The sequence below is a fragment of the Ambystoma mexicanum genome, chromosome 13, assembly GCF_040938575.1.
Source record: "Ambystoma mexicanum isolate Mex_15411 chromosome 13, UKY_AmexF1_1, whole genome shotgun sequence".
Taxonomy (NCBI): domain Eukaryota; kingdom Metazoa; phylum Chordata; class Amphibia; order Caudata; family Ambystomatidae; genus Ambystoma; species Ambystoma mexicanum.
The window spans coordinates 59,993,834-60,017,888 of NC_090938.1; the positions used below are offsets into that span (position 1 = coordinate 59,993,834).

Here is a 24,055-nt window from a genome sequence, read left to right on the forward strand (position 1 = left end):
GACATTGAAAGTGCAAGTGATAAAGACACAATTGAGGTTGAGCCGTTAACAACAGTACCAGCTCCCAGTTCAGCATCAACCTCGGAAACTAACCCAAATTCAAGGCCTAAGAAATGTGCTTTTTTGGAAGAGGTTTTAAGATACAGGAAGAGCTCCAGAACTATCAATCCCACATAGCATCACCAAACCCAAAACCACCTCCAAGTACCTCACAATCAAACGTCTTAGAGGCAAGAGAGGAGGAAGCAAAACACGCTCTAACAAATCAAGGAGTAGAAACAAGTGCACAAAAACAAGGGAGGAGAAGATAAATCTAATTATTAACCTTTCAGATTACAATGTAACACCAGCATTAACAACAGCCCTTAGTAAAGGATTGTCCTTTTGTCCTACGTATAAAGGAGACTATTTTCAAACTCAACTTGATCTCTTTCGATTTTGTAGGAAATTGAAATTAAAAAAATTCTTTGAGGAAACGGTAATGAAGAAAAAACATGAAGTGATGCTAACCCCATCTACACTTACCGAAAAAATGGTGGAGGACACATTAGATTTGTTAAACATAGGGGAAGATCAACTCTATACGAAAGATGTATTCCTGGAGGAATTAGGAATATTGACAGACCTTTCAGAGGAAACAAAACTTAAACCAAAATCTACATTTATCCCGACTCTTTCATCAGACAATGTGATAGAAGCATTTCAGAAAGCAAAGAGCAATAAATTACGGAAAGATTATCTTAACAATTATACAAAAACGAACAGTAACTTGACTGAAGAGGACCGATTAGCCTTCAGAAATCTGGCAGATGATACATCAGTGATAACAAAAGCAGCGGACAAAGGAGGCAAAATTGTTCTACTCAATAGAACAGACTATATAAAAGGACTGAAACATCTCAATAAGAAAGATTGTTATGAAGTATTAACATGTAACCCTTTGCCGGATTTAGAGCTTGAATGGAATGAAAAAATCAAAACATGGTTTGATCAAAATCTTCTAACTGAAAAAGAATATCATGGCTTACTTTGCAAAAACACTATACTTGGAACAATGTACTTCTTGCCAAAAGTGCACAAAGCATATAAAGATTTTCCAGCTATGCGACCAATTATAAATGGAATTGGTTCACTAACAGAAAATACATCATAATATATTGATACTCATCTCCAACCATTAACAGCTAACCTTTCCTCCTTTGTAAAGGATTCAAAACATATAATTCAACAATTGAACCAAATATAGTGTGTTAACAGCTACCTTTTTGTCACATTGGATGTTGTTCAACTATATACCAGCATCAAAAATAATAAAGGTCTGGAAAGCACGTTATACTTCTTAAAAACAAGATCAGTCTCCTTCTCGCAGCAAAATTCAATGATCATTGAAATGTTACATTTTTGTCTTTTTCACAACATTTTTACCTTCAACAATACCCTGTACAAGCAACTCCAAGGGAAGGGACAGCCATGGGGTCTAAATTTGCCCCATCCTATGCAAATCTGCTAATGGGACTTTTTGAGATACAACACGCTTGGAAACACCCCAGTTTTTTAAAAAAAACATACGCTTCTGGGGACGTTTCATTAATGATATTTTGATGATTTGGGAAGGAGATCTTCAAGAATTAGAAATTTATGTTACTCACTTGAACAACAATGCATTTAATTTATCATTTACAAAAACAGCCAGTTCAACAAGCATTGAGTTTTTGGATCTAGAATTATTTGTGGAAGATGATCAAATCCAATCCAAATTATATACTAAACCATCAGCTGGAAACAGTCTCCTCTATGCGTCATCCCATCACCCAAAACATACCATTTACAATATTCCTTATGGGGAGGTATTAAGGATTAAAAGAAATTGCAGCACTCAATTTACGTTTCAAGAAAACCTGAAAAAAACAGTTTTGAAACTCAAACAGAGAGGATATGGATCAGACAATATCAAAACTGCCATCAAAAAAGCCAATAACATTCCAAGAGAATCCCTATTGATTGACAAACCTAAGATCATATTGTTGGAACCAAGGATTCAGTTTATTACAGCATATAGCACTGAAGCTAAGAAAATCAAGCGTATACTAGCAGAAAATTAGAACATTCTGCTCACAGATCCGAGTCTTCAAAAATATTTGGATATCTCACCGAGCATTTGTTTCCGAAGGGCACCGACAATCAGGAATTTGATTAGCCCAAGTTTTTTCAGCCCGATCCCCAATACCAAAAAAGCATTTTTCCAAACCTCAATTAGGGGAACTTACAAATGTGGACACTGCAAGTTACGTCCTCTAATTCAACAAGGTAAGAAAGAAGTTAATCTACCAAATGGTAAAACGAAAAAAATAAATCAATTGTAATTCAACCTTTGTGATATATGGAATCGAATGCATTTGTAAAAAAATCTACATAGGGAGCACAATAAGAAAATTGAAAGTGAGAATCTTTGAACACATTAGAGCAATCAAACATAAAGACCTTAGATCTCCCCTATCCGTTCACATTATCAACGAGCATCCAGAATTTGAAATTGCATTGCTAAAAATCTTTGGCTTGGAGAAAATATCCTCCCCACCAAGAGGAGGAGACAAAGAGGAACTATTAAGGAAACAAGAAAGTAAATGAATTTGCATAATGGATGTTTGTATCTCAGGATTAAATTGTGATTCAGAAATGTATAATTGGCTATAAAATTTTGTTTGTTTAATAATTTGTAGAAAAATGTGCAAGATAATGCATATGATCGAATATGTAATATACATTGAGATATTATTTGCCCTTATTTCTGTATTAATTCTTTTTTTTAGCATTAAGTACTATAGGATTTACACAGCAATCGGAAGCTACAAATTTAGGCCAATCATCTTATTTTAGGGATCATTTTGAATTATAGTTACGTGACCCCCAGCTTTTCAAACCAACTAATCACCACCAAAAGAATTAAACAGATTATATTATCTGGGGTGCTTTTGCTCTCACAGCATGCTACTCGCTCCAAAATGGCCGCCGGGAGCGTTGGGTACGTGCAGACGTGATGACGTCATCGCTTCATGCTATTTTAACGGCACGCGTGGCGTGATGACGTCATCGTACGCTATAAATAGTGTATTTCGGCAGGTTTTCAATGCGAAAGCAGCCGAAGACAAGGGAGAGGCTTACCAAGGCCTAGAAACTTTGTTTTTGAACACAAAGCACTATTAAACAAAGGTAAGGCCAAAACCAATGCCATAACTAATACTATTTGTAATAACCCAATAATTTGTTCTCCAACCCAAAGAAGAAGGCAATTTTCCCTAAACAAACTTTTCCTTTTTCTTTTTCTCTTCCCTTTTGTTTTCTTTTTCTTCTTTTTTCTTCTTTTTTACTTTCTAACAGCATAATTGAGGATTCTTTTCTTTGAGAAGAGATTAGACAAACCAACAATTTGTCGAATCAGTATAATGGAAAAAGAAATTTAAGAATTATCAGTCAAACTAAAAGGGTGAGTCAGTTACACTTTCATGAATTAAACAAACCATTTTCAAAAACATAAGGGGAAATTAAAATTACATTTGATTCCTTCGCTCCCCCCCACCTTCTTTTCCACTTTTCTTATTTGTCTACAGATCAAAACTATTTCTTCTTTTTTCTCCTGAGGAACCATTGGGATTGACAATGGGGAAACACGTGTCGAGAAAGTGATAAAATGAATAGAATTGTACTTTGAAATTGTATTGTATTCTGGAAATAGAATTTGAAGACAAACTTTGACCAGTGTGAAAAGAACACTGAACATTATAAATTGTATTGTGGAATTAGAACTTAAAGTCAAATCTTGACCAGTGTGAAGATAACATTATGGAAATAAACTCGATTTGACTCACCATAAAGAGTAAACACGTTTTTTATTTAACAGACTAATGAGTTGGCGCATTAGAGTGATAATCTCTCGCATATTAACCAATTAATGAAGTATAAGTAGGCAGGTTGAGGTTTAACTGGATAGTTGGCGCGCTTTGGATAAAATAAGTGGTACCGTTCGTTATTTTTGAAGTTTGATAGCTGCAAAACCTTTATGGAGCAGAGGCTCTCCGTCTTGTCTCTACAATTTGAAAATATGAACTAGTTTCTCACTAAGTTTGTGCGCCTATCTTAAAATCTATTCATATCCAAGAAATGTCACAGTAATTCTTTGGTAATTTATTGGTTGCGCTTCGTTAGCCAACACGTGTTTTGACTACTAGTTGTTTTCATGGCTTACAATTGCGCTTGTTATCTACTCTTAGTTCCTTTCCAGATCTGGCGATAGGGGGAGATTGTGAATGATGCCCCCTCCCCCGTTCATAATTTAAATGTCCACTTGAAAAAAAGGGGTTTGGTTCTGATTTCTTGCAAATGTATTCTTTCCCAACCCTTTTTTTCAAGTGGACATTTAAATTATCAACCGGAGGGCATCAATCACAATCACAACGGATAACAAGTGCAATTGAAAGCCTTGAAAACAAACCATGGTCGAAACGTGCCTGCTAACCAAGCGCAAGTAACAAATTACCGAATATAAGAACTACTGTGTCATTTCTTGTTTATGAATATATTTTAAGATAAGCGCACAATCCTAGTGAGCAACTAGTTCATATCTATGTCAATAGTAGTTTGTCCTATTTTCTTTTACAACGTCATTATCAATAATATGCCATTAAGAAACGCCGTGTGGCTTTGTTGTGACCTACCTCTGACTAAACACAATAAACAAATGTCCAATGTAATTACTTTTGAGAGACAATTGCTTGAAATGGGTTTTGAACTGTGTTTCTGTTTTTCCTTTTATTTGTATGGGTACTAATCATTGTTTGTTTCTTTTCTTGCAAAGATTTGTCAATTGGTGCTGTTGTAGGTAGGTACCTTTTTAAATACCTAAACAATATACATTATTTGATATTTGATTTCATAGTTAGTAACTGAAAAAGTGTATTTTTGTACATTTAGTTCACTTTGTTATAGGGCCTCTACAACTTAAAACCCAGAGCGGACGTTTGAACCACCAAAATCTGTGAATGTACCGAAATAATGTGATTGTATGACGTCTTGGATTATTTCTGTGTCTGTGATATTCACAGTCTCTTGTCCTGTGGCATATGCTCCATCAGCACCAATATAAGGGGCACCATGATAAAGGGGCCATTAGAATGAATCCCTTAATATAGCAGTATTGGGGAGCACGGCACTGATTGCCTGTCAGTGCATCAGACTGATTTTACATTTCTGGGCCTTCAGAATTCGTTTAAAGTTGCATGCAATGCATTTCCAAGGAGGGTATACAAGTGGCTGGACAATGAAGATGTGGTTTCAGTCTTTTTCTTTCATCGGCCAAAGTACAGCAACTTGAAACAAACAAACTGGAGTCCTCTGAGACAAATGAAAGTATAAGCCAAGTGTTGACTAATTGCCGGTTCTCCTGGCCCCTTTTGAATATCCCACCTTTCACATCTAGTTTTTGCATAATCAGTCCTTCAGGGTCCATTACATAGGTGCAGCTAACCGGGCCCAGACCCATGGCCATCTAGTAGGGTATTGGCCTCCAGGTAGAAGGGTGGTCCTCATCCCGGTGTCTGTGTTAATTTCAGCAGCTAAAAGTAGTATTGGCACTTCTGGAGATCAAAGAGTTTGAGCCAGGAGCTGTCTTTAACCTAGTGGTGAGTTTCCATGCCCCTCTCTGCTCCAGCTATATTCCAGATCCCATTTGCGGCTAGAGTTCTCAATACGCTGTCCTCTCTGTCTGAGTCTCATACCTCCTCCCTTGTTGTCTGCCTGCCTTCCCTTAACACAGCATTCTTGATGCTTCCTAATTGCCCTTGTTGCTTTGCCTTCTTGGCTTCTGACCTCCCCAACCATTGCACCGACCTCTCCTTTTTCTTCCACCGTCTCCTCAAGATCCTTCCTTTTGAATGGATTGTGTCCTCTCACGTTTTCCTCATCTTAGATATATCCTTACCTTCAGCTTTGCTGCTTTGGAAATGTTTTCTCTCTCCACCAGAGGGCGCTCCACTCGAGGCGACTGCGTCGATGTCCCTCGGCGGCATCCGTCGAGTGTCGACGTCATCCGTAGTATAAATGCCTCAAGCGCACCCGTTGGCCTCAGTTCCGTTTTTCCGTTGGCTTCGCTTCGGATCTAAATAAAACGCCCTTTCAGTCTTAAGCGATTATGTCGTCTTCCTCAAACCCATCTACTCCGAAAACGGAGTTTAAGAAGTGTCTAAGGTGCGGCAGAAAAATGTCGCTGACCGACCCTCACTGTAACTGCCTCTGGTGTCTCGGGTCCGAACATCGGATCGATGACTGCGGTTCGTGCCAATCCATGACCCACAAGGCCTTGAAAAAAAGACGAGGTAAACTGGCGGTGGGGGAGGAATCCTCGGAGTTTTCTTCGAGAGGGAAGAAAGACTCGGCTGAGTCTTCGGCAAAACACCATAAAAAATCACGATCGAGGAGTAGATCAAGGAAGTCCTCTTCTTCTTCGTCCAAAAAGGCGAAAAAGAGACGACACCGATCTCCCTCTTCTTCTTCTTCCTCGACTTCGGAGGAAGTTATTACTTGTCCAACTAAACACGACTCCCCTAAAAAGTGGGAAGCATTTAGAGAGTCCATGATGAAAATTTTTGAGAATGCGGCCCAGACCCCCTCAAAAATGTCTGTTGAAGGTCATACCTCTAGTCACAAAAGTGACAGAGGAAGGTCTAAAACTAAGAAATCCGACAAGAAATTGTCAAGGGTGTCTTCTAGGGACTCTTCGCAGACACCTAAAAAGACAGACTCTATGGAAAAAGACTTTCGACGTCGATAAGTCATTAAAGTCTTCGATGAAAACATCTTTGAAGCCTCTGTCGAAGGCTGTCGAGTATAAAGGGTCGACGACCCAACAGAAAAAAGTCACGTTGAATATTTTATCGACTACCTCGAAGATTTCTTCGACAGCGTGTTTCGAAGACTACTTCGACAACATCGACTGCCTCGAAGATTCCTTCGACGCCATTTCTAGTGCCTTCGAAAACATCGAAGAATACCTCGACAACATCAAAGGTAACGGCCACGACTTCGACGCCATCGACGCTTCTGTCGACGTCGACACCAGGGTTGAAACATATTCCTGAAAAAATATTTCACCCTGTAAACAGACATGATTTTTTCCATACTATGTCATCTGTATATGGAGAAATGTCATAAGAAAATGAAGAATATGAAGAACAAGATGAACCTGAGGTTACATCAGCATGTGTAAAATATGGGACAAGAGTTGTTCCAGAGGAATTAATAAATCCTCAATAAAAAATGCAGGATTTGTATGAATGTTTACAGTCTGCAAGTAGAATAGACACATCTCCTGCATATGAATTTGAGAGACCAGATCCAGCAGAAAATGCTGATCTGGGTTACAGAAAACTCATGAATAGAGTAACAGAGTTTATGAGGTGGGGTAATAATGCACTTGTATACCAGGATGATGACATGACAGATATTTTGTCAGGAGGTCCTCAACCAGACCCCATACTTCCTTTTCATATTGCCCTGCAAAGGAGAGTAAATGCTGCTTGTGAAAGACCGGAATCTAGTCCAGCAGTAAATAAAAAATATGTGGCAAAATACAGACCTTGTAACTCTGACCCAGAGTATTTGAGTAAACATCCTTCTCCTGAGAGTCTGGTAGTTCAGGCAGCCACATCAACAAAAAATGCGGCATACCCCACTATTCCCCCTGATAGGGATGACAAGAAAATAGATACTTGGTCGAAAAAGATCTTTACATCAGGGAGCATGGCTCTGAAGTCTACCAATGTATCTTGTACATTGGCTAGATTTAATTATACTCTGTGGGACTGCATGTCAGCGGCAGCTCAACACAATCCCGTAAGGAGAGGAACGTGATGGTTTCCTATGCATAATTAAGGATGGTAAGGAGGCTTCGGGAGAATGCCTTCAAGCAGGTTTGGACACTGCTGACAGTATCAGCAGGTCCATGGCGTCTAGTGTAGTGCTACGCAGATTTGCGTGGCTAAGGAGGTCAGGTTTTGCACCAGATGTTCAATCTAGACTCCTTAACATACCATTTGATGGCTCGAGGTTGTTTGGCAGCAAGGCGGATGAAAGTTTGGAGAAGCTGCAGACCTCCAAGGCAGCGGAAAAGTCACTTAGTGCCGCTATACGACAACCTCAGCAACGCCCCTACACAGGCTCATCTTCCTGGAGGGGTCGTCCCTTTCGTTTTTACTCCTCATTTGGGAGAGGAAGGGGACATGCTAATCAAAGGGGGCAAAGAAAATTTCCTCGGGGGCGAGGAAGAGGTGCTAGATCTGCCCCAGCAGCAGCATCTGTCCCTTCAGCTGCTGCTGGAGATGCCGCAAAACCACTCTGAGGTTTTGACTCACAAAACCCCAGTGGGAGGCAGGATCTCACAGCATCTGAAAGAATGGCGGGGCATTACTTGAGATGTTTGGGCACTGCAAACAGTATCCCAAGGTTACTGCCTTCCTTTTCTAAAGAAACCTCAGAATCACCCACCGGAATACAACTCTACCAAAAATCCAGACACGCTCCTGTTGCCGGAAGTTTTAACCCTGCTACAGAAAGGTGCAATAGAACATGTACCTGTAGCGGAGATGAACAAGGGTTGGTATTCCCCATATTTCCTCATTCCAAAGAAGGACGGAGGACTGAGACCCATCTTGTACTTGAGAAACTTGAACAAGTTCCTCAGGAAGGACAAGTTCAAGATGGTCACTCTTTCTCAGATCCTTCAGGCTCTCCAACTTCAAGACTGGTTGGCATCATTGGACCTTCAGGATGCTTACTTTCATGTGCCAATCCATCTCAAGCACAGAAAGTACCTGAGGTTCGCGATTGGCAACTCTCACAATCAGTTTCGAGTTCTGCCTTTCAGGTTGACCTCCGCCCCAAGAGTTTTCACCAAGTTGATGGCGGTAGTGGCAGTGAGTCTCAGAAGAGGGGGGATTCATGTCTACCCCTATTTGGACGATTGGATGATCAGGGCACGTTCTCCAGAACAAGTCCAGGATCATCTATCCAAGACTTGCCACTTCCTTCACAAACTAGGGTTTTCTCTGAATTTAAAAAAGTCAAACATGATACCATCACAGAAGCTCCAGTTTATAGGAGCAGTCTTGGATACTCGTTCGGGCAAAGTCTTGCCACCCGAAGAGAGAGCTCACCACATTCTGCAGATGGTGACAAAATTCCAGAATGCCCAGTATCTACCGGCCTTCGATTTTCTCAGGTTGCTCGGCCTCATGGCATCCTGCATTTCTCTGGTGCCAGAGGCCAGATTGAGGATGAGATCCCTTCAATGGGCCCTCAGGACTCAATGGTCCCAATTTTCAGGGGAAATGACAGATCTCTTACAAGTTCCAACCAGAGTAGCTCAGGACCTAAAACGGTGGGTTTGCAAAGAACACATCCTTAAGGGACAATCTTTTTGGCAGCCATGGCCGGAGATCACTGTAGTGACGGACGCCTCACTCACGGGGTGGGGAGCCCACACCAACGATCTGACAATCAGCGGTCGTTGGTCTCCATCGGAGTCCAGACTACACATCAACCTTTTGGAACTGAGGGCGATCAGACTAGCGCTGAAGGCCTTCCTGCCCTCTGTTAGGGGAAAGGATGTCCTGATCATGACGGACAACACAGTGGCCGTGTACTACCTCAAAAAGAGAGGAGGAGTAGGGTCACTGCCACTGTGCAGAGAGGCAATGCAGCTCTGGTTCTGGGCAATACAAGAAGGGATCTCTCTATCTGCCATTCACCTAGCAGGAGAGCAAAACACAGCGGCGGACGCTCTGAGCAGGCAGAGCACAGTCTCTCACGAGTGGGAGATAGCTCAGGAAGTCCTTTTGGAGATCTTCGCCCTTTGGGGAACCCCTCAAGTGGATCTGTTCGCGACCATTGTCAACAGGAAGTGCGAACTGTACTGCTCAAGGGAATTTCCCCCGAGAGGAGCTCTAGGAGATGCATTTGTAGTAGAGTGGGAATTTCCTCTTCTATATGCGTTCCCTCCAGTCCCTGTGATCCCTCAGGTAATCAGGAGGTTGAGAAAGTTCAGGAAAACCATGATCCTAATTGCCCCGGATTGGGCCAGGAGAACGTGGTACCCGGACCTTCTCGACATGTCCATCTGCCCTCCAATATGTCTTCCAAAAAGAGAGGATCTTCTCTCGCAAGAGGGAGGTTACGTTCTCCATCCAGAGGTCAACATACTCAACCTTCACGCATGGGTTCTGAGAGGTTGAGATACAAGGATTGGGACCTTCCGGATGATGTTATGGAGGTGTTTTCGGCCTGAAGGCCAGCAACAAAATCTTTGTACCGGTGTCGTTGGAATACATTTAGTAACTGGTGCAGGGTAAGAATGTGGATCCTTTTGAATGTGACATTGCAATGGTATTATCTTTTCTATTACATTTAGCTAATCTGGTGCTCCAGGTTAAGCCAATAAAAGGATATGTAGCAGCGCTATCTATCTTCAAGCGCTCATCAGAAGAAAGATCTTATTTTAAGATACCCTTAATAATACAATTTCTAAAAGGTTTAAACAATGTTTTTCCACTAGTACCTTTTCAAGTTCCTGTGTGGGATTTAAATTTGGTACTTAAATTTCTGACATGTGCACCCTTTGAGCCTTTACATTCTTGTCCGTTAAGGCTTCTTACATTAAAAACTATACTTTTATTTGCATTGACATCAGCCCGCAGAGTAAGTGAGTTGCAGGCACTTTCGAGTGGTCCTCCTCACACCATCTTTCGTAAAGATAAAGTTGTCCTTCGAGTTAAACCATCTTTTCTGCCAAAAATAGTTTCAGACTTTCATCTGTCACAGAAAATAATTCTACCTGCGTTCTACCCTCCTCCTCACACATGTAAGGAAGAGGAAAGACTGCATAGGCTTGATCCCAGAAGGGCTCTAAGCTTTTACATCTCAAGATTGTCAAAGATACGTCCGTGTGATCAACATTTTGTGGGATACACCGGCCGTAAATTGGGACTAGCCGTAACCAAACAAACATTATCAAGATGGATAATTTTAGCCATAACAGAGTGTTATAGGCGAGCCGGAAAAGATCCCCCTGAGGGCTTAAGAGCCCATTCAACTAGGGGCATAGCAACTTCAACAGCACTTAAGATGGGTGTCCCTGTGCAAGATATTTGTGCAGCAACTACATGGTCATCCATGCATACTTCCATCAAACATTATGCTTTGGACTCAACTACATCTCAAGGAGGTTTATTTGCCAAATCTGTACTACATTCGGTACATGACTAAAAGGCATCTGTACTCCCGCCTCCAATACAAAACTGCTTTGGGAGTATATCTAAGATGAGGAATACGTGGGAGGACACAATCCATTCGAAGAACAAGTTACTTACCAACTGTAACGTTCTTTCGATTGGATGTTTCTCCCACGTATTCCTCATCGACCCTCCCATCCTACCCCACAGTACAGTTTACGTGGTTTACACTCTAAATTCTTTCAAGGCTTGGGTCAATAAGAGGCACGCCTTTGTTTATAATACATGGGCTCTGATACGAAAAAACAGAACTGAGGCCAACGGGCGCTCTCGAGGCATTTATACTACGGATGACGTCGACACTCGACGGATGCCGCCGAGGGACATCGTCGCCTCGAGTGGAGCGCCCTCTGGTGGAGGGAGAAAAAAATTCCGAAGCATCAAAGCTGAAGGTAAGGATATATCTAAGATGAGGAATACGTGGGAGGAACATCCAATCGAAAGAACGTTACAGTTGGTAAGTAACTTGTTCTTCTTGGCTATTTCCTGACTTTACTCAGTCACCTGCTGCTCTTCCAGTTCTCTGACTCCCCATTCAAATGTGAGAATGGGCAATCCCTCTTCAACAATGCCTCCTACATCATTAACCACTTCCACTTTCATCGCCCTCCACTGTCACTTCTTGCTATCACAGACACCACAATCTGTCATCATGAATTTTCTAGGCTAGCAGCTTTGCACACTGACTCTGCTACCTTCGCCCACACTCCTTGACCCGTTGGGCAGGGCAGGTGAGTAGCATTCCTTACCAACAAGGCCCTCACCTCTGCTCCCTCGAACATCACCTCCTCCTCTTTTAAATATGCTACTATTTAACTCCTCCATTCTAATCCTATCATGATTCTGGCTCTCTATTGACCCCCTGGTCCTCCAAACTCTTTCTTCGCTGACTACCACCTTCTCCTTGAGTCACTTTCCACCAACATCCACCTTGTCATTCTGCTGGACTTTAACCTTCCCAAGCCCTCTGCTGTCGCTTGCCTTGAACTTCACTCCCTCTGCCACGCCCTCTACTCCCTCCATAACAAGCCTACCCACTTTGATGGGAGCACCCTTGACCTTGTCTCTTTCTCAACATTCCTCTGTCCTCTCTTGGCCACTCTACCTCTGATCTCTACGTTGTTCACTTTGATGTCTTTGTCCCTCCAGCCTCTACTTCTCCTTCCACCCTTCAATGACCAAGAGAACCCTCTTGCCACCTTATCGTTTCATTTGAGAACCTCCATCCTGTCTCTCACCTATTCACACTGTTTCCTGGGCTTTGTCTGGCTTTCGCTATGCACTTATGACTTCCTTTGACCAACAGTATCCTTTACAATTACGCCTTCCCACTCCCAGCCCTGGATTACTTCTGACAGCCAGACCCTGAGAAGAAACATGCACCATGACTACGACTCTGGTGCAAATCCTGGACACTGGCTCTACTCATAGCCTACATAATCATATAATTGAACAGGGCGAATCCGGATCTGAAATAAACCGATTAGACTCCTAAGTGGCTTATAATTGATTTCTTACATACATATACTAGTAGAACAATATATAACATACATTAGACTGGGGGAGAAGTCCATATTCATGTATTCATAATGATACAATCAACATAACAATATAAACACTGTAACACAGGTATACAAAGTGCGGTTCATTACATGTATACTTGTATGTAGGCTTAATATTGGTTAGAAAACTGAGTTAGTATCCAAATCTCTATACCCTGACTAAGTCGGGGCTAGCTCAATGTACATTCCTGACTCACTAGGCTATTGATGTAGTGCATATCTGACACTACTGATATTCTCATAGCCTGCAAAAATTCCTTTGCTACCCTTTCCTCTGCACTGACTCTGCCAGATCCTCCTATTTCGCAAAACCACATCTCCATCTGCACAAACATGTATCTACCCTCTAAACCTTGCCCACACCTCCCAAGCCAATATCTGTTGCTTTCTCCCTCTGTGCTAATGAGCTTGCCCACTACTTTTCTTCTAAAATTGAAAAAAGTGACACTGTCACAGCTTGCTCTCTCTATCACCCTCCCTAACCTCCAGCTTTCCACCACCTCTCCCCTACACCTTCTACTCGACTACTTTTCCCTTTCCTCTCTTACTGAATTAGCATCCATACTTCTTGCTGGCAAACCACCTTGTGCTCATATCGACCCATTTGTTCCTCCAGTTGTCAAAGGCTAGTCCCAAACACCTGCCCTCATCTCTGTGAGATCTTTTAATGTTCTCTCTGATGGACCCTTTCTCCAGCATTGGATCTTCCATGGATTCACATGCTGTGAATATTTCCCATCGTCAGGCTGGGAAACCTCAGTAACTTTAATATAACTCTTTTCCTATGGAGAACTCTGACACTTTGCGTATCCTATCGACGTCTGTATTGGTGCGTTTGGCTGCACCAATAAGACGTTCAGTATCACTAGGCCCGCCCCCGCGGCTTCCCTTCAGATTTCAACCGTCTCCAAACTGTTGGGATCACCTTGTGTCCGCTTTTGTGTTTTTGCTCTTTGTAGTTGCTACGCAGCTTCGCTGCTCCAGTGCAGTTTTGGTCCATCATGTCATCTGTGGGACCGAAGAAGTCGTTGTTCCGGCCGTCCCAGACATGCAGCCTCAAGAACGTTTACGAGGGGGACGGCCATGCGGAATGTCTGTATTGCCTGTACCCCAACCATTCTTTGAGATTTGCCCAGGGGGTTCTCCCACAAGACGTTCAAGGACCGGAACCGGAGGCTGATTTGCTGGTTGAACAAGGGGGCCTATCTGGGCTTAGAGGTTGGTTTGGCTGGGGGGCGGCAAGTTTGATTTGTCTCCGGCGAAGAGGTCTCCTTCGCGCCAGAGGGCTTAGTCGGCGGAGCCACCGCCTAAAAACCTGCGTACTGGGTCTGGCCCGGCTTCAGATTTTGGTAAATGCAGGGAGGCCCAGTGAAGAGCCCGGTGAAGTCAGGCTCGGGGTCCGGAGGGCCTGATCCAGACGCACCTGCGCTGTGTGCTGAGAAGTCAAAGGCACGCATTACCATCCAGATCGACCTGCGGCTCTTTCGCACAGGCCCTCGTCTTCGGACAAGGAGAAATCGAAGTCGCATTCGTCGTTGTCGACGAAGAAGTCGTCTTCTAAGGACAGGCGTCATTCACTGCCGAGCAAGGAATTGGCCAGACGCCATTCCAGTTCGGCGTCCAAGAAGTAATCTTCACCGGCTAAACTCAGGCTGCCGGAGGAGCCCTTTGTCCCGACATCTACAACCATCTTGCTGGCAATGATCCCTTCGTCCACCCTGTGCATGTTGTCCCCGGTTGGGGCCTTGCTGACGGCTACTGCATCCACGATTGCCTCGTCGATGGCTGTTTCGGTGGGCATGGCACCACTGAGTTCTGCGGGTCAGCTGGGGACCGATGGAGGCCCATTGCTTTGGGGGGGGGGGAATAGGGTGCCGTGGCAGTTTGGGTCTGGCTTTGCCCCACTGCGCCCGTTGGAGATTCTTCAGCAGGATCCCTCGACCTATGACTTGACCTCCACATGTTCATGGAGCCCTATGTGTGTGGCCGGTTTGACCTGTGGTGGAATCCAGGTCGGATGGCCTAGGAGCTGTTAGCCCCAGTATCAGTTGGTCAACCCTCACTCCTTTCTCTCCATGCAGGTGCTGACTTTGCTGCAGTTGCTACTTGGACAGTTGGATGCCCGGCTCCCGGCGCCTCAAGCCCTGGTGGGGCCCTATGGGCAGGATCCACTCGCGGTTCCCAGGCCGCGGGAGTCTGCCCCGGTTCGGCTGCCTGTTCCATCGCCTAGGGGATGCACCCCTCTTCAGGGACCCAGAAGAAGGGGAGCTGGTGGACTCTGAACCTGATAGCGTTCCACAAGACACGCTCTTGACGGTTTCCTCATCGCTCAGGCGGGCAGATACCTGGGGTACGGACCCAGAGGTAGACCCCCCTATCAGCCCGGCGCAACCTTCTCCACCGGACGATGTTGGCACTTTTCATGCCATGATGGCCAAGGCTTGCCAGGAGTTTGGCCTTGCCCCGGAAGAGGAACGAAAAGTGTTGGAAGAGGTGGAAAGCGGTCTTCTCCATCCCCATCTTGGAGCATGTCTGGCAGGAAGGCCTGCGCATGATGCGCCATCCTTTCATGGAACCTGCGGTCAAGGGCCGCCTAGAGAAAAAGTTGAAGGCTCCTAAGTTCACGCCAAGGTGCCTTACGTCCCAGCCTACTCCGGAATCGGTGGTGTTGGCGGCTGCCAGTCGCAAGGCACGTAGCCGCATAGGTGCACAACTCCCCCGGACAATGAGGACCGTAAACTGGATGCTTTCAGCAAGAAGGTGCTGACGATGGGGGTGACAACAATCAAGGCTTCCAATGCATTGGCCAGCATGGCGCACTACGACAGGGAAATGTGGTACAGGTTGGCGCGGCTGCTGGACCATCTACCTGAGCAGCAGCGAAAGGAGGCAATGCTGCTGGTTCGTGAAGGTGAGGAGGCCTCCAATCATTCCATTAATATTGCAGTGGAACTGACTGAATCTGGCTTTAAGCAGATAAATAATGGCGTTGTCCTCCGACGGTAGGCATGGTTGCAATGTACCGAATTCCGACCTGAGGTGCAGCATAAAGTGGTGGACATGCCTTGCGAGGGGGAGCTGTTTGGGGAGAAGATTGATGAGGCTTTCAAGAATATAAAGGATGATTCAGATACTGCAAGGTCCCTGGCAACGCTGCAGGGGAGGCGTTTGTTTCGTTCCTTTCGGGGGACCTGGGGCAATGCCAGATTTGCCGGATCTCGCGACAAGGGCTATGGTCACTCCAGCTATTCCTCCCAGGGATTTCGTCGATCTTACCTGTCGGCTCAGTGGTCCAAAGACTATCCGGGCCAGCGGAAGAGGGGTTTGTCGTCCTCTGCTGCGAGAGGCCGGCAATCCAAGCCTCAACAATGACTGCCACAAGGGCAGTCGGCTTGGAGGGCGAGGGGCGCAATATTTTCACGAGTGGCGTTTCCTGATAATCAACGTCTATGCACTCCAGATATTCATTGTCACTCCTGAATAATCTTCCCCCATGTTGGGCCACCACTCTCAAACCATTTGCCTCTAGTTTTAGAGTGATCACAAAAGAGGAACTCCACGGTACAGCGGGAACGGAAATGGAGCAGTAAACTAAGAATGAACCTTGAAGTGTTCCTGTGCATAAATTCAATTAGTCAAATAATTTATAAGCTAGCAGCACTTACCGAGCTGGTTACTAGGGTGAATTAATCACATAATTTGAAGCAGCATATAGTACCAAACATGCTCTGCTTATACAATATGGAAATTGACAAAATAGACAAATCAAAGCCTAATATATATATAGTTTTTGGAATATTATTTCAATAGTACAGTAGAAATGAAAAGAACAGCAATTACTAAATAGATATCCTGAAAAGGAAGATGTAAGGAAAGCCAAATGTGCTGATAAATTCCAAAGAGACAACACACAACAATTAACAAAATTTGGTATCAATTGATTCACAGAAATGTAACAATGCCGTTGAAAGAGATTCAAAATAAATTAAGCCAAACCAGCTGAATGAATTACATTTGTTATAGCCTAAATAATACAAGTCTGTGAGGCTTTTTCAAGAGTGACTACCTGTCCCTAGCTACATTTCGGTTGCTTGATTCAGACTTTAGTAACAAGTAGACAGCTTTGATTTGATATTGCACAAAAGTTAAATCGAAAAGTAAATGAGGCCGTGGGATTATAATGTTGTACTGTTGTTCTACCTATTTTATATTGCATACACATTTGAACATGGATGGTACTTAAAAAGAAAGAAAGAACATTGGGTGGAGTGTAGATGGCCAGATATTACCCCCTCCTGTAGGGAAAAACCAAGGAGTTCACCATACATCAATTAATCTGTGTGCAGGAAGAAAGACCATAAGTGCCTGAGGGATAAGAATTTAAATAACAAAGATCGTGCAATGAACAGCAACGCAGTGTGATTGTAAAGTTATTCAATGTGAGAGGAGAGAAAGCGAAATACAGAAACACGAGGAGTGCCGATTATCCTATGAAAAGTGAGTGGCAAAGACGAGAAAGGTGCCAATTATTCAATGGGAGGAGAGTGGGTCCCCAGTGCTGGATGATGTGTTGCTACCTGCCACTAGGGCTCCTTGAATCTCAGACATTCAGACATGTCACTGCCAGAGGAGAAGGGGCAATTAATTATCCCTCCAAATGGTAAACCATATGTGGCAAAAATGCATCCACCAATGAGCAAGGAAATCTAGTGGGGAAAAAATTAAAAATAAAAACCATATTAGTGAATTCCCTAACCAATTTTGCCCTACTGCAATAGAGAGAGATACATGTAAGTCAAACGGAGTGTACCTGCTTAAATGCGCCGCAGGCTACGTGTCGTATACTCCGAAAGAGCCTCTGAAAGCAAGCGTGGCTGCAGCTGGCTCGTAGTATGACAGCTAGATGTCAGTTTAAGTAGGGAGACCGATCGATTGACCTGCATAACAGAAAAGCGTGGGTAAAACCGCTTGTCTACTTTAATGCGGAATGCCCTCGCGCGAAGTACTGTCTGTGCTAGGGAACACGCCGCTATAGGTACTCACCTGGTATCTGCAAATGTCTGGCAGGCAGTGTGAGTGTCGTTAGGTTGTGACTGGACGTTTGGAAGTATCTGCCGCGAGGAGCAGAGATAAACAAAACTGAGGCTGGTGCGAGGGGCGTGGTTTCCAGTGCGTACATTGGAAAGGGCATGGAAATAAAGGAAAGACTTACGAGTTATTGCGAAATAGAAAATAGAACGCGAGCTAAAAAGAAAGGTTATTTCCAAATGGAGGGTTAATATGATGGGAGTCTTGTAAGAAAAAAATTATATATGTGCAAAAGAAAAATAGATTGCCAGTCCCATAGTCATATAGAAGCATCAGTAGTGCAAAGTAAATTACTTGTAATGTACAGAGTTAAAAATAAAAAGCAAATCTGTGTCAACCTATGGAGCAGTTGTAGCAAGGTGTGCCCCAAAGCTGACTGCACACAGGCAGAGAGAAAATTATTGGTATATGCGAAAAGTATTCGCAAGCAAAAAAGAGAGGGCACATTTCAAAGTGGAAAGTAAGTGTGACAGTAGTCCATTGGGAGACAGAAAGAGAAATATTTAGGCAAAAGGTAATGGACTGCTAATACCATAGACAGATAAAGGCATTAGTAGTTCAGAGAACATTAGTTATGATAATATACAATAGAATTAAAGTTGAAGAACAGATCTGTGTTTGCCTGTGGAACTGTTTTGACAGAATAGAGCCAAAGGGTAGCTCTATCAAAACAGAGATGCTTCATTTAAACCATGTACAATCGTATCCAAAAGAAAAATCCAGCGTGCTTCCTTGCTGGCAAGTGCTTGGTGGGGATTGGCAGCGTTCTTAACCACATCAATGACCCACCAACGGAAATCCTCAGCGGAATGGCCATATTCCATGAAGTGGCTGACCAGAGGAGAATTAATAGCTTTGCATCTGATGCAGGACCGATGATCTGTGATGCGGATGTGAACAGGGCGTGTAGTTTTACCAATGTATTTGAGGCCACAAGGGCATTGGATACAATATATGGCACAAGCTGTTTTACAATTCGAGTGATGACGTATATCCCAATTTCTACCGTTAAGTGGAAAAGATTTGATTTTGAGTGCAAATTTGCATACTGAGCAAGAACCACAGGGAAAGTGGCCTGTGAGAGGCCGAAGGTCCCTGCTAGTTGTTGTTGACCTTGATGATTTGGGTGGAGTAGACGCATGAACTAGTTGGTCTTTCAGGTTTTTTTGCCTTTTCATGGCAAATATTGGTAGTGGTTCATCTTGTAGTGAGAGTTGTATCACCGACCAATGCTTTTTGATACTTTTCCTAATGGGAAAAGAATGGGGGCTGTAAGTGAGGGCACAGACTTATTTATCCTGCTTAAGTTGATTGATTTTTAGGTTGGAGAAGAGTATCGCGTGGGGTCAATCTTGCTCGTTTATATGAATCTGAAATTAGCCTTTTGGGATACCCTCGTTTAAATGTGTTCGTCAAAATTTTGGCATGGTAGTCAAAGTCATAATAGAGTACAATTCCTCCTAAGTCTCAGAAACTGAGAGTAGGGTAGGCTTTCTTTTTGAATGCGTGGGTGAAAACTGTCAAAGTGCAATAAGGTATTGTGGTCGGTCGGTTTGGTGAATAATGAGCAGACCAATTTATTAGCCTGAAAACAAATCTGAAGATCCAGGAAAGATATCTGCGTGTTGCTCGTAGTCATTGTGAATTTAATGGTATTGTGACATTGATTAAGCCATAGTAGGAAGTTATTAAGATTGTCTGCAGTACTGTGCCATATGAAGATAGTATCGTCAATATACCTGCGCCAACTGTCAACATATTGATGATACGGGTTGAGATCTGAGAAGATGAATTTGTCTTCAAACATGGCCATAAAAGTAATGGCCAAGCTGGGGGTGAATGCCGCCCCAATAGCAGTCCCTTGAGTTTGTTCAAAATACTGATCTTGATATTTGAAATAATTCTTGGTAAGGGATAGTGAGACTAATTCCATGAGAAATTCCACTGGTGCCTGGCCGGGCACATAAGACCGTGTCAGGCTGGACCGAATGCATTCAATCGCTTCATCACGAGGGATTTTGGTATATAATGCTACAATGTCAAGTGATACCAAAAAAACGGTGGAGGGATCAAATGGTTTACCTTCAAAGATGGAGATCACAGAGGTGCTATCCCTTAAGTATGTAGCTGTTTGCTGACTAATAGGTTGCAGGTATTTATAAATAAATTGACATAGTGGCTCAAGGATAGTGCCACATCCTGCTAGGATGGGTCTGCCCGGTGGTTTGGTTGCATCCTTATGAATTTTGGGGATAGCATAAAATTTGGTAGTTGAACTGTGAGTTTTATTTAGAAATTCATATTCTTTATTAGAGATCCAGGAATGTTGAAGGGCATAGTTTGTGATCTCTGAGATCAAGCTCTGGATTTCTTTAATTGGATCTTTTCGAAGGGGGTGGTAGCTTCCTGTCATGATCTCTGCTTCCAAAAGGTCAGGGTTTTCCCAACTCCCTTGGAAGCAGATCCATAACCCAGGTTCCAAGTGCCAACCAGTCCCAATTGGGACCTTTTGGACCCAGTCCTGGCGCCAGTGGCACCAGGCTCATAAATATGCCCAGTCCCAGTGCTGGAAGCGCCGGGCTCATAATGCTTGGGTGGATTTACCTGCAGCAGACCATGCTGCTTACTTGCCTGCCAGTTGAGCCTCTGATCCTCTTCTGTTTGGAACTACTTTTCCTGTTGGGTGGGGCAGGAGCCACTCCCTAGATTCAGAACACTGGAACTCTTCTGGAAAGCAGGAACTCTTTTCTTACCTAGGCGTGGCTGTGGAAGGAGACACCTAAGCACTACAGGAGGCTATTTAAACCACACCCGATGGATGAATCTTGCTTTGCGTTATTCTGCATCCTCTGCAGCAGAACGCTCATTGTGTCTTCTGCATCTGATCCTGGGCCTAAGGAAAAAGGCTTACCATCCTGAATCCAGTCTTCAGCAACACCTATAAAGACAAGAAAGAACAGGTTAGCATTACGGTCTTCAGTGACAGCTCTTCACTTACCTGGTCCATCGGCTGTCACCAACGCCTCGCGCTGCATTCCGGCATCTGAAAGACAAAGGCTTACCTACTCTTTGTGCGCTCCGGAGGCCTTCACACTGCATTCCGGCATCTGAATACAAAAGCTTACCAACTCTTTGCACGCATCTGAAAGACAAAACAAGGTGCGTTTAAAGACATTGGGGAACTTTAATACTCACGTGCCATTACTCCTTTCCACATCTAACCCAGTGGGTATTCCGGCACCCTGCAGCCGCTCCGAACTTGTACCTGCAAAATAAAAAGACAGTTAGAGCGCATCGTGAAGCAGGCAACAAGCGCTTACTTACGTGCTTCCAGGCGCTTCTATTCATCACACTGGCTCCATCTTCAACTCACTTCAGCCCGTCATCCGCCATCGCCGAAACCCTGCAAAACAAGAAACATCATTACTAAAGACTTTAAAGACATTAGAATTACTCGAAACTCACCGTTCGTGCAGTAAACCACAGACAGCAGTCCTCTGAAGTCAAGAGGCCTGCTCACCTTATCCAGTGAAGAAACTGGTTACAGCACCCTGCCCCGAGGCAGATGGAGAGCACGGCGTTCACTTACCTAAGGTGAGAGCGTTAACCTTTGGGGTTCTACAGGAGAAGAGAAAGGGAAGAAGAGAGAGACATTCAATAACCCAGTTCCTTAATCCCATATTTTCTATCTGCAGACATCTTACCCTTCGAGTCAGACATACAGTGCACAGAGGACCAGCCCAAAGAGCCAGCCGTGTGTTACACATCACCTTTGAAGATATGGTATACGCCCAGTCAAGACCGGCGCCTCTACGGGAATCAGGTGAGCGTTACAGAACGCAAAGCCTACCACAAAACTCCCGTCCAGGCGCTATGGAAACCTCGGATACCGACCAGCTAGCCCAGTTACTTGGGGAACTAAGGGCAGAAGTGCATGCAGCCCGTCAGGAAACGAACGCTCTAAGAAGGGAACTGATTATTTCCAAGGAGCGAACAGATGATCTCGCTAGACAATTGCTACAGTCACAAGCCGGACAGACCCCGTTACCCGCATCTGGGGGAAATCTTCCTTCTACATCCTCTATGAATCCAGTGCAGATCAACCTACCTGGGAATGTACCTCTGGCTCCGCCTGAACGATTTTCTGGTGACCCAAAGAGGTTTGCAGTATTTATCAATCAGTGCCGGTTGCATTTCTTATGCCGGCCAGCAGCCTTTCCAACTGATCAAGCTAAAGTAGCTTTCGTGCTTTCGTACCTTAGTGGCAATGCGGCAGACTGGTCGATCCCTCTAGTAAATCAAGATGATCCGGTCCTCCATGATTTTCAAGCTTTTCAGCTCAGTATGGAAAAACTGTTCGCAAGACATTCACAGGGGCAGGCCTTGGACAATGAGCTTCTTTCGTTGCGACAAGGTAATCAAGACCTTTTGGCTTATATTGCGTCTTTCAACAGACTGATAGTGGAAACTCAATGGCCTGAGGACAAAAGGATTACGCTGTTTTATAGAGGTCTACGTGGAGAGCTCAAAGATGTGTTAGCCCAAGTAGTGAATCCCCCACAAGATTGTTCGGACTATATAGACTTAGTCGTTCAAATAGATCACAGACTGCAGAACAGGAAGGCCGATCGTTCCAAGTTTGATGCTCGAGTATTTTCCAAACCGCCAACTCCTTCCAAAGGAGTAGACTCCGGGGAACCCATGCAAATAGGGGGTCTGAAAGGTCCTCTAACACAAAAGGAGCGGGAAAGGAGAAAACAGTTGCAATTATGCCTCTATTGCGTAAACTCAGGGCACTTTCTTCGAGACTGTCCGGTGAAACCTGCCAAGAAGGCAGTAGGAGCTGCAGTTACCAAAGTTACAAACTCAGGCGCTGGGAAACGACCTCGCCCGACAAGAATAGAGGTCCTCTTGCCGAGCGTGAAAACCAGTTCCGTGACCTCGCATTTCGTGATACCTATGGTCCTCATTAGCCCTGATAATCCGGATCGATTACATGCAATTGAAGCTTACGTCGACAGCGGTGCCATCGGCAATTATGTGGATCATGAAATGGTTTTGAGGATGAATCTAACTCTTTGTCCCAAGGCTGTAAAGGACGTCATTACTACGGTGGATGGTACGGAGATAGCCTCCGGGCCAGTAACGCATACCACTCAAGAGGTGAAGCTAGTAAGTCAAGATGGACACCATGAGAAGATCGTGTTCGATGTGATCAAGGCCCCTCAGTTTCAGATTATTCTAGGAATACCTTGGTTAGAGAAACACAATCCTCTGATCGATTGGCGAGCAAGAACGGTCCAGTTTCCAGAATGTGTCTCTACCTGTCACCCTCCACCTGGTGTTGCACTGGCAGCAATTTCTTCAGAGACTCCCCAGTTACCTCCCGAATACCTAGAATACCAAGATGTTTTCCGGAAGGATCAGGCTAACTCTCTACCTCCTCATAGGTCTTATGACTGCCAGATAGACCTGATACCTGGATCTACTCCTCCTTGTAGTAGGATTTATGCCCTCACCGAGCCTGAGAACCTTCACCTTCGACAATACCTGGATCAATACCTGGCAAATGGGTTTATTCGTCCTTCCAAGTCCCCTGCTTCTTCAGCTTTGTTCTTCGTTCCAAAAAAGGAAGGAGAACTTAGAACTTGTATAGATTATCGCTCCCTGAACCAGATCACCGTTAAGAATAGATATCCGTTACCTTTGATCCCTGAACTCCTGGACCAAGTCAGAAAAGCATGCATATATACAAAGCTGGATCTTAGAGGAGCTTACCACTTGGTACGAGTAAAAGAGGGCGATGAATGGAAGACGGCCTTCCGCACCAAGTATGGGCTATTTGAATATCAGGTCATGCCCTTCGGACTTTGCAATGCCCCGGCCGCCTTTCAATATTTTATGAACGATGTCCTCAGAGAGCTCATAGATGTGTGTGTTGTTGTTTACATTGACGACATCCTCGTTTATTCTTCATCGGAATCTGAACATCGGAAACACGTGAAAATGGTCCTCGAAAGATTGCGTCAACACAAACTTTTCGCTAAGTTGGAAAAATGTGTTTTCAAC

At 44.2% G+C, this 24,055-nt stretch overlaps 1 protein-coding gene across 12 annotated transcripts in view; it reads left to right on the plus strand.

Annotated features, from left to right (window-relative positions):
- The window catches only part of LOC138520856 (complement decay-accelerating factor-like), a 623,694-nt gene that overhangs the window by 422,768 nt on the left and 176,871 nt on the right, over positions 1–24,055 (plus strand). For all 12 annotated transcript variants that reach the window (XM_069633259.1, XM_069633263.1, XM_069633265.1 and 9 more), the window contains one exon: positions 4,853–4,876. In XM_069633259.1, coding sequence (XP_069489360.1) covers positions 4,853–4,876 — 24 coding nt within the window. The remainder of the gene's footprint in view (positions 1–4,852; positions 4,877–24,055) is intronic.